The sequence below is a fragment of the Phoenix dactylifera genome, chromosome 12 (assembly GCF_051530095.1).
Source record: "Phoenix dactylifera cultivar Ajwa chromosome 12, Ajwa_hap1_PhDact_Kaust_v1.1, whole genome shotgun sequence".
Taxonomy (NCBI): Eukaryota; Viridiplantae; Streptophyta; class Magnoliopsida; order Arecales; family Arecaceae; genus Phoenix; species Phoenix dactylifera.
This window is the reverse complement of record NC_143201.1, coordinates 25002825-25013734: the sequence shown is the minus strand read 5'-3', so window position 1 is coordinate 25013734 and position 10910 is coordinate 25002825. Positions and strand designations below refer to the sequence as shown.

Below are 10910 nucleotides of genomic sequence, written 5' to 3'. Positions count from 1 at the left end.
TCGGAGCTCTATCATTTTAGGTTGATTAGCCTGTGTACCACTCTATACAAGGCTATTGCAAGGATCATGGTTGCTAGGTTGAAGCCACTGCTTCTCATACTGATCAGCCCTGAGCAAGGGCATTTGTGGGTGTTCGGTGCATTCTGACAACATCTTTATAGCTCAAGAGTTTATATCTGATCTTCAATGAGCTTCCTATTGACGAGGTCTCATGGTGATCAAGCTGGACATAGAGAGAGCTTCCGACCATATGAGTTAGACAGTTTTTTTGGATTGTCCTCCTCGATAATCTATATTAATTTCGTCCTATATAAAGAGCATCCGGGGATTTCTAGATACATTCGTTCTTACGTTGATGCTCTTTCGCTATTCTCTCCAATCACTGTTGTTTTCCAAAATTTCTACTTGATTTAGATATCAGAGGATCCCCATCGGGCAACCTTGGTATTAATTTTTATTGTTTTCAGGTTTGCTTCAAATCTCCGAGTTGATTTCTTCCTCTGGGTACAATAGTATGAGCACAATCTGATCTCACCTTGTTCTCCAGCTCATCCGGTCTTCTCAATTTAGATTTTGGTGGCAACAACTTCTATTGGGATGCTTATATCAGTTTTTGCATATAACATAAAAGTTGCTTTATATGATGCATTGGGTTCTACATTTCTAAGGATAGCTTGAACCTCTTTTCCGACCACTTTGTTAAAAAATTAATAAACTCATACTTAATAAGAGAATAATGTCATTTAATACTACGGCTTGAATCACACATCTACCCATCAGAAACCTGATAGTATAAGTCATTAAGTCAATATCCATGACAGTGATTAGCTCCTTGCAAGCATTGAATGGCCATGGGAGGCGAGTCCTCAGTGAATAAATAAGTTTCCTTGTAAATGAACGGCGGTACCATGATAAATAAAATTCTAAATGCATCGAGAAACAAAATCCACAAAATAATGGTATATAACTCATATTTGACCATGTTGTTGTGGTATTTTTTTTTTTAAAAAAAATATTTATATACATCAGAACCCATTGAGCCCAACATATTCGACTAATTAGATGATAGTAAGTGAAAAAATTGTCACGTCTTAATATACTTCAACATAAAATAATTAAGGCTCCACATGACCTTTATATATGACCAAATTATGCAGCTATAGAGCCTATGAATAGTTTTTTCATGAAAATTTTTATGGTAACTTCGACTTTAAAAAAAAAAAAAATCTACACATCGAAGGTCCTCATGTATGTCAATGATCTTTCATCACAAAAAACAACTAGTTAATGTCTAAAATATTTTTTTTACAAGGATTTGTGAATCTGAGACGATGGTCATATTATCATCCTTCATATGGTGCAAGAAAATAATAATTAGCGATAACATTAAACAAGATTAACAGGGCGGTAAATGGTGCCCGATAAACGCGGGTTTAACTACGGCCCGGTTCCGAACCGATAACCCGATAAGAGAAAACCGACTTCCGGCCGGGTTCAAGAACCGGCTCTCCTTCGCACTCGCTGTTGTTATCCTTTCCACCAAGAAGGAGAGGTTTAGGGTTCTTCGATACCGCCTGCTACCACATGAAGCTCAAGCAGGTAGAAGGCCTTTTGGGAACCCTCCAGCAGTTCTCCAACCCAAAGGTGTCAGATAACTCCTTTTCTTTTTCTAAGATCTTTTCTTCCTTTTAATTCCCAGCGAATATATGCTTCTCTCTGATTGATTTCCTTTTATTGTTTATTTATTTCTTGAAGAATTTCTCTTGATTTTCTGTTCAGCTTTTTTCCGTGCAAAGATTCGGGAATTCCATCGTAAATTAATTTATATGTATGTATATATTTTTTTGGCTGAACAAATTTGAGCAGGTGGAGCTGGAACAGTATCCAACCGGACCGCATATTGCATCAAGATTGCTTTATATGGTATTGCTTCTGTCAAATCTTGATTGGGTGTTTGTTGGGTATCAAGTTTAATTGCATACTGCTTTGGGTTCGTAGATTGGTTTGGTTTGATTTGACTTGTATTATGCTTTGCTGTTACTTTACTAAAATTAATATTCTCTCAAAATCTCGGCCAATATATAAAGAACAACTTCGAGAATGGGGACAATAAATCGACCTTAGTTCTGGGGTGTCTTTTGGTTTCAATCAGAATCAGTAAATTCCATTGGTCTAAGCTCAAGGAAAATCTTTTGGTCGAAACCATCAGCTGAGGCTGAGCTTTGTTGATTTCAGCAAAGTCCAGCCAAATCTGGATGATTTGGTAGGTGTACTGGCCTGTTAGACTCATTTGGGGATCTTTGTTTTTTTTGTTTTTTTTTTTTTTTGACTATGAAAAAAAGGATATATGCTTTTGTGGTGATTGGGCGGGCCTTTCGGAAGCATTTTGGTATTAGTAAAATCAAGATTTTGCAGATTTTGGAAGTATTTCGCTTGGCATCCGAGAAATATAGGTAAGTTGCAAAATTTTTTCCTGATATTTTGCTATATTAGTTGCTAAACAACCTTACATTTCAAGAAAGCCCAATTTTGGGGAGCACATTTTCTGGAAAGATTAAATGAACAATCAATTTCAGTTATTAGTTAATATTTTTATGAGAAAAACAAAATTTTATGTATTTCTTAGGTTTTGGCATTTCTACAAGCTAACTTTATACGCTTTATGCATTGAAAGAATGAAGGAAAAAAATCTTTTTCTACATTCACTTCTTTGGAGAAAAGAACTTGTTGATCTTTCAAGTTTTAACTTTGGTTGATATGCTAGATATTTTTTTTCAAAATTTGGTTATTACATGAGATAAGTTCTTGAAAGTTTAGTTATAATGTCACTCTTCTTTCAACTTTTTCCATTATGTTGTTTTACATAAACACTTCAAGTTCCACTAGAACTTATAATCAAAAACTTTTCTCAGAAGCTCATTGATAATATGAGACTAAGCAGGAAAGCATGAGAAGACTATGTTGAAAACTTGAGATACTCCAATTATAGCAAGAATTTCATTTACCCTTTGTCATCCTTTTGGGTTCAAGTTGGGCTTATGTTAGTCGCCTCACCTTGGAACTCTTCATGCTTGCCTCAGACATCCATCATAGATATCTTGCTCTCATTAGATATCATAGACGTCCTCCAATTCTCTGAAAGATGACTCTCAGGGTGTTATTTTGAAATGCAAAAAAATATAGTTATGAATCTTAAACGGGAGGGAAAGACTGTTGTATGGAAGAGGGCATCTTAAATATAATAACAGTAACATTAAAACATATACTCTGAAAGTATGATTTGTGGGATTTCATGCACTTTATGACCTCTAGTTAAATAAATGAATAACTTTCGGTCCATTTGTAATAGTTATTCAGGGTATTCAGTGGTCAGTGACAAATGATAATAAGTTTAGCTGAGACTTGGTAAATCGGTAAATTTACTAATTTTTCCAGGTTCATAATGCTTTTATGATCAATTTAGCAAATGTAAAGGGGAGCTGGAATAAATTACTGGTGGTAATGGTTATTCTTTTAGTCAACTTTTCAGAAGCTTTTTATTCTTTGGAACTTTATTTAATTTTAATCTTGCAGTGATTTTCCTTGGAACTTGAATTCTAATATTATTCTATCTCTGATTTGTGTAGTAGTAATACAACTTACATGTGCAACATATATCTGCCAAGTAGAAGGACCAGATATCTAAAAGTCTGGTTGATGTATGTCTCACTAGGTGGTTTTCTTTTTTGATTTATCTTTTGTGCTTCTGAGGTGCCTGTCCTTTGGTTCTGTTTAATTAAGTCGTAAAACTATTTTAATATGCAATGAGAGTATTGTTATAATGATAATTAAGAGCATTAAAAGTTAAAATGTTCTGAATGTCTATGTATACTTTGTTATTATGTAAACATGTCAGGCTGAGAGTACATTTGGTGACATAAGTGGCAAGGTAGTAGCTGACTTTGGTTGTGGCTGTGGTACGCTAGGTATTGCAAGTGCTCTTTTGGGTGCAGAGTGAGTAATTTTTAATCCTTTAGAAAGAAAACCATTTGCTTCCTTTGGTATGGTTGTTTGTTAGATATTGCCAAAACCCTCGCCTTTTGCCGTCTTTTGTTAATATTTTGATCTTTTATGCATTTTCCTGATCTTAACTTATGTTCACATGCTGAAAAGTATGATGTTTGCAGTTCTTTTTTACTTTGGACATTTATGAAGGTTTAATTTAAATATCCTGCTCTTGTAATACGAACAGACATGTCATAAGCATTGACATTGATTCACAAGCCCTTGAAATTGCTTCAGAAAATGCTGCAGATCTGGAGGTATTATCTTAATCTGTTACTAGTTGCAACATGTGATTATTGTTTAACTTATCTTTATTAATAACCTATAACTAGTTGCTTCAGAAAAGTTATCTTAAGATGGTAACGTTTGTTTTGCACTATGACACTATAAGCTGGACTTTTGACATGTTGGAATTGAGCAGTTTCTAATCCCAACAGGTTTGGCTGAACCTTTCATGGATTCTCAAACAATTATACCTTTTTTAGTTACGCTTATTTGGCATAAGTCGGTGTACCAATACCAGTGGAACTCCTCTGAATTCTTCTAGAGGGGGAATCTTTATTTTGTAGGAATGAAAAAAATCATGCAGAACATATTCTGATCCAATTTTTAGTCATTAATACCGTTATCTAATTGGATTGCTAAACGAAAAGAAGCATGCTTAAGAAGCACTTAAATGCATTTAAATGTGGAGTAATGCTGAATATAGAAATCCTAAACTGGTAAGATTAGTACAATTTGTGGGCTGCATAAAGACGACCATTCCATGAGCATAAACTACCGGTCAAACAACAAATTGATATTTACCTTTGATGAACAAGTTCCGAATGATACTTATACAAGATGGCTTCTTACTATTAGGCAATATGGTCTGCAATTGATCTCATTCATTCATCCTAAATCAAACTCATTTATATCTTATGATTCTAATATTTTTCTGTAGATGTGCCTTTATACCCTAATTTTTTCCTCTGTTCTCAATCCAACACCTGCTGAATGGCAAAGTTTATCATTAAGGCTGCATCATGCAACATTAGTGGTGATAAATTGGATCCACATGACTTGATTTATGACTGACTGCTTCTGTAAGAATATGGATTGCATTTGCTCTACTTGACCAATCTGCCTTAGGTCTCTAAGATTCAAGGTTTCCAACCTCTTGCTATTCAAGACACTTCAGAATCAATCTAGACCATCTAAATTCAATTCCGTTAGTTGTTTACAAGGTTCAACATGAAAATCAAACATTTTTTGTTTTATATTCACATTAAAAATGAGCTCTTTCTCTAGCAAGTCACGTCTCGGCAAGCTTATCGTTTATAGCATTCTTCTCTTGGTATCATGAACTCATAATTGAGAGATCTGTCAAAACTTGCTAAATATTTGTCAGCTGCAATATTCTGAACTTTTAGTCCGATTCCTGCATATAGTGAGCTTGAGTTTTAAATCAAAATCCCATACTTACTATGCTAGTGACCTGTCTTTATGATAACAGTAATACCAGGATAATAATGTCAAATTTTAGTCGAGGAATCCAGTTATTTTAAATAATTATTGTATCAAAATTTATCTGTAGTTCATTTTATGTGGATGAGGCTAACACTTTGCTTTTCTTTGGGATAAAATATCTTTTCATGCAGTTGGACATAGATTTCATTTGTTGTGACATTAAGAACTTAGGATGGAGAGGTAATGACAGCTCTAACACCACTCTCTCTTCTCATTCTGAGGTGAACCCTTTGCGATTCCTATCCTTAGTGAAAAGTATCTTCTTTTTTTTCATGCATCAGTTGAGTTCTACAGGACAATGATGTTGGACATAACCATTAACCTGTGTATTAACCCTAAAGGCGGAACCAGTATTTTATTTGTTATACATACTCTTCGTCTTTTCAGGATATGTTGTTGAGGATGTACTAGCTTCAAGTCCTGCCTGGTGCTGAGAAAATAAAGATGGGCTGTACTTGCATAAGATGTCCTGATATGTAGGACAAATCGGATATGTCAGTGTTGGGTCTTCTGTGATGCTGATATTACTTTTGCTGGTCTTCCTGCTCCATGCATGATGAAAACATATTTCTTTGACTTGTCTAGGTAGTCAAACGAGAATATTGACCAGGGATATTGATTGATATGTTGTGGAGGAGCCTTTTGGATTTTTGCTGCAGATAGACATGTTATAAGAGATTGAAAAAGAATGCCTTATAGACTATTCAGTTAATACACTTCATTGTTAGGCTAGTGAAAGGAAATATTGGCTAAGCCGTAGAATTTTGTGGACATCATAGAGATACAATTTAAGCTGCATCGTATACCTAATTTCTATTAAACACATAAGGAGAGTGTAAAATGCAAAATTTCTCTCTCTCTCTCTCTCTCTCTCTCTCTCTCTCTCCCTCCCTCCCTCCCTCCCCCCCCCCCTCCCTTCCTCACATCCTGTGGTGGTAGATTTCTGTTCTTACATTTATGTGATAGCCCGCCAGGGACGATCTCTTTTTTTTTTGTTCCTTCTGGCAGAAGAGAAGGGGGGGTTGCGTTGGAGGGTTGTCTGCATAAATCTCTGTTATTTATTGTGGACCTTAAACGATTTCATTGCGTATTAAGGGCTTATTTCTTCTTGTTTCTATACCTTGTATGTTGTTAAGGGCTTTGTTGTTCTTTTTTATGCCTTGCAGGCTTCTTGGGTGATCTTTTCTGCTGGTTTTTTATCTTGTTCCTTGTTGTCATTTGATATGCATGTTATTCATCTCCTTTCTTTGTTAAACAAAAAATAACAAAATATTCAAAGAAAAGGAATAATTGACCTAGATCAAGGTAGTGAATTGTGAGAAATGACTTAAGAAGATTTTTTGTATGGTGGGTTATGGCCATAAATCGAAAGAAACTGCTGAAATAAAATGTAAAATACGAACACTAGATTTTTGTGAGAAAAGTTCGCTGCTCATGGTCAAGGCAACAGAAAGCATATGTTAGAAGACTTGCACCAACTGTCTTTCAGCTCACCAGGGGAAATAATATTTATTGAAGTGCTTGATATATCTTGTGCAGGTCAATTGGTAAACACTGTTGTGATGAATCCTCCATTTGGAACACGAAAGAAAGGGTCTGACATGGGGTTCCTAACCATTGCTTTGAAAGTGAGAATTGACTTTCTTTCATAAGCCATGCCATCGAGTGTTAATGTTTCTGACTCTACCAATTGTTATCAGGTTGCATCTGAAGCAGTCTATTCTCTGCATAAGACTACAACAAGAGATGTGAGTAGTTATTTTTGTAATGTATAATTAGGTTATTGAGTTGAGAGTGTCATTTCTTGATGCATGTTGAATTTTTTGGTCTACGACTACACTAACAGAGGCTCAAAATTTCTCATGCATACCATGGTACCCTATAGACATCTGGATTATATGTTAGAAGAATTTTTAAACTGTAGCATTATTGCTTACAGAAGCTTTAAGATCTCAGACACACACTCATAAATATTATGAAAGTTTTATTCATTGTCAATATGATGCCCATGACAATTTCATTTTACGAATATGTTTATTTTATATGAAGTGTTAGATGCAAAGCCATTGGAGAAACTGTATGGCATTTAAGTCGTTGTCTTGTCATGTTAGATGTGTAAAAAGAAATACTATACACGTCTGTGTCCTTCATTGATATTATGTTTGTGCCGCCTGATTCTTTTTGAGTACACTTTTTTCTGGCAACAACTCTTGTTACTTTATTCAAAAGTACAACCAGTGCCCTAATCAAGAAGTCTTGTTTCAAGCCACAACTATTTGGATCAGCCTTGCAAAATCTTCTTTGCAATTTGCTCCTTTTAGGCATTATGTTTCACTACCAATACAAGCTTCTATAATTTCCCCCATGTCTTCTTAGGCTTTGTCCTCTTTTTGGGTTTAATCATTACTACGGTCAGAGATCATCTTTTTATCATAGCCATCACCAAATGACTACACAATTTTTTCATCCTTCTAAATTTTGTCACTTCAGCCCTTCGATGTACTAATTCCTAACCCAAACCTTTTTAGTTTTGCCACATATCCACTATTGCATGTTGATATTGCAGGCCTCTTTACCGCCCAAATGGATCCATGCCACTTGATGGCCTTGTTATTGTCAAACAAAATACTACAAGTCAAAGAGGTTCAATCTGATCACTCAGTGTCTCCTAAAACCACCTCTATTTCATCCATCTGTGCTAATTCCTAGTCAATATTACCTTAGCCAGTTCTCTTCATTATTTTGAATTGGTGATTAAAATTTCACCATCCGATGGATCATTTCATTTATGTTCCTGCCATCGATATTCTAAGTTTTAATCACCTACTCTTCATATCACAATTTAATTTTCAGTCGCATTTTGCACACAACCTAAACAACATATTATTCATATATGGCACATTACTCTTACTGAGTTTAATTGAAACTTTATCTGTAACTGTGATGAGATAAGAATATATGGCCTTAGTGTAGTTCCAACTCTTTCTGAAACTGTGCTGCATAACTATTAGAATTTGTCGATTTTTCTTCATATCCAGTCGTCTTTAATGTGCCTTTTCTCCATGTTAGATCGTTTCCCCCCTAACTTTCTGTGATTTCAATGCAACATAATAATTATGAATAACCTGCCCGGTCCCAACTATTTGTGGTCAGCATTATGGGTCCTCATTCACCCAGCTTTCCTATTTAGGGTCATCTCTGATGTTATTTCAAGCTTTTCCCTAACTCTTCTCATAACCCCCATCAATGCTACCTTAGGTTTCTTCCCTCTTAAAATATCTTTCAATGCAAATTACAATGCCCCTCCTTACTGAATCTTTGTTGTATGTGCCTGACTGCCTGTAACATCTCGATTGACTCTCCATCACTTTGCCGTTAATTTATGCTACTCTTACAACTCATTTCCATCTGTCCTTTCTAGTTTTTTATCCTTTCTGTCGTTCAATATTTTGATCCATATAACATTTCGTGTTTTATTGCCATCTTATAGAATTCATGTTTGTGACTGAGGTCTGCATTGATCATATGGTACCCTAGAAGCAGCTGTTCACTTCATTAACTAGCTTAATTCTACCCTACGTGTTTTTGTCTATCCCTCCATATACTGTATACTAGATCTTAAATAACAAAAAAATGATTGGTTTGTGATATCTCTTGTTCATCAGTCTTCATTATGGCCTTATTTTCATTTTGTTTTCATTAAAACTATAATCCGTATGTTATCTTTGTTTTGTTCATTTTTAAGCCCTTATCCTCTTAAGTTTTCTTCCACAAATCCATATTGTCCAATGTTACTTCCTTATCTGTCTGGCATTTTCTGTATATACGTGAACTCATCAAATATGTATCATCAAAATCGTTCAGTCTTTTTGATCAGTCCAGATTCTCCCATGGTTCTCTCTTTCGATTTATGCAGGCATAGCACCTGATGCTTTTATTACCTTATAAATGCTATTTCAAGTTATTTATTTTATGAAAAGAATTAAAAAACTGAATGTGTATGTATTCTTGGAGGTTCATGTCCTGAGAAGATTGGTTGGTTATCAACCATTTGTGAATGAGTAGACATGTTTTTATTAGCAATAAAATTCCTTTTTGTTTGCGCATCAAGCACTGTGTGTAACCGATGCTGCAGGGTTCCCCTTATAAACGTGGAACTTACATTTCACAATCTCATTTTCTATCCGCTGCTTTCATGTTGCCATACTAGTTCATGTGGATCTTTTGGTTGCCATGATCCTACCCTTCATTTTCTGTTTCATGTTTGTCTGATGCACAGCACGTAAAGAGAACAGCCTTGCGGGATTGCAACGCCAAAAGCGCCGAGGTATTGTGTGAGGTATAAACAGAAACGATGCCCTATTGAATTTTTCATGTGACGTCCTTTTAGGAGCTTGCATCCATCTTTGCGTGCTTGAATTCATAGGAGTGGCATCCTAGTTCCAACATATGAATTTCATTCAATTTTTTCTCTAGATATGGTATTTACCTTAATGTTGTAGTAAAGCATGGTATTTCTCTTGATATGTCTATATTTCTGAGCGATGTTTATGTTGATGCCCCTTAATGCCCTTTTGCTACTGGGTTTTGTAGCTTAAGTTTGATGTGCCGCAGCTTTACAAGTTTCACAAGAAAAAAGAGGTTGATATAGCAGTGGATCTCTGGCGTTTTGTTCCTTGACTCAGTTAAGGGGGGCTGAAATTTTATTCTCAAGTACGAGGACTCAAAAACGCTTCGGTGCATGGTATGGCTTAATTGGAATTCCATTAATCGGGCAAAGATCTCTGGATTGTACCGAGTCATCCCAGTTGTGACATGGCTTGTTCATGCTGTGATGAGGGGGAAAAGCAAACTGTTACCCGATGATATTTGTAATCAAGTATTTCTGCATGCTAAATATTGGATTCGGTGCAAAGTCTGATGAACATGGCTGGTTTTTGAATGGTAGATTATGTAATGATGAAGGCTGATTGAGAAGAATTCTCGAAGAAAGAAACCTGATTGAAGTAATGTTTGATTTATCATGTGATGATCGCAACCATGTTAAGAAAACTTTCAAGAGTGGATGACTGCTGGTGGTGTTAGTATTTTTAGTAATTGCACTACTTAATTGTCCATCTTGGTTCAGACCTCTGCTGAAGAAGTTCGTCTTTCAGGTTGAGCTCACAACCATCTGCGGCACCTAAACTTTTATGTTCAGGCCTCCTTACAAAATGTCAGTATGTTCCTTTGCCAGTCGTCAAAATTAAGTAGGCATGTTGATCATCGAGCAATAACATTCATCATTGAGATACGACATTGTGCAATGGGATGCCTTAACCATGAAAAGTTGGCGAATTGTTGCGTTCAATTTTAAA

At 35.6% G+C, this 10910-nt stretch overlaps 1 protein-coding gene across 2 annotated transcripts; it reads left to right on the top strand.

Moving 5' to 3' along the window:
* Positions 1 to 1491: 1491 nt before the first annotated feature.
* On the top strand, positions 1492 to 10563 carry LOC103716761 (S-adenosyl-L-methionine-dependent methyltransferases superfamily protein). Of its 2 annotated transcripts, XM_008804946.5 has the most exons (9): positions 1492 to 1644; positions 1867 to 1923; positions 3896 to 3993; positions 4232 to 4301; positions 5685 to 5733; positions 7093 to 7181; positions 7254 to 7301; positions 9833 to 9892; positions 10147 to 10563. In XM_008804946.5, the coding sequence occupies exons 1-9, from the start codon at positions 1585 to 1587 to the stop codon at positions 10231 to 10233; spliced, it is 618 nt and encodes a 205-aa protein (XP_008803168.1). In that variant the 5' UTR covers positions 1492 to 1584; the 3' UTR covers positions 10234 to 10563. The 2 variants fall into 2 exon arrangements, with proteins under 2 accessions (XP_008803168.1, XP_038986153.1); XM_039130225.2 differs by lacking the exon at positions 1867 to 1923 and having other exon boundaries at positions 1514 to 1644.
* The last annotated feature ends 347 nt before the right edge of the window (positions 10564 to 10910 follow it).

Excerpts from the sequence above, each read along its gene's own strand:
- LOC103716761 (XM_008804946.5), top strand. The coding sequence starts at position 1,585 with ATGAAGCTCAAGCAGGTAGAAGGCCTTTTGGGAACCCTCCAGCAGTTC. Across the intron at positions 3,994-4,231 it reads AGTGCTCTTTTGGGTGCAGA|ACATGTCATAAGCATTGACA; the intron begins GTGAGTAATTTT and ends TAATACGAACAG. Across the intron at positions 7,302-9,832 it reads ATAAGACTACAACAAGAGAT|CACGTAAAGAGAACAGCCTT; the intron begins GTGAGTAGTTAT and ends TCTGATGCACAG.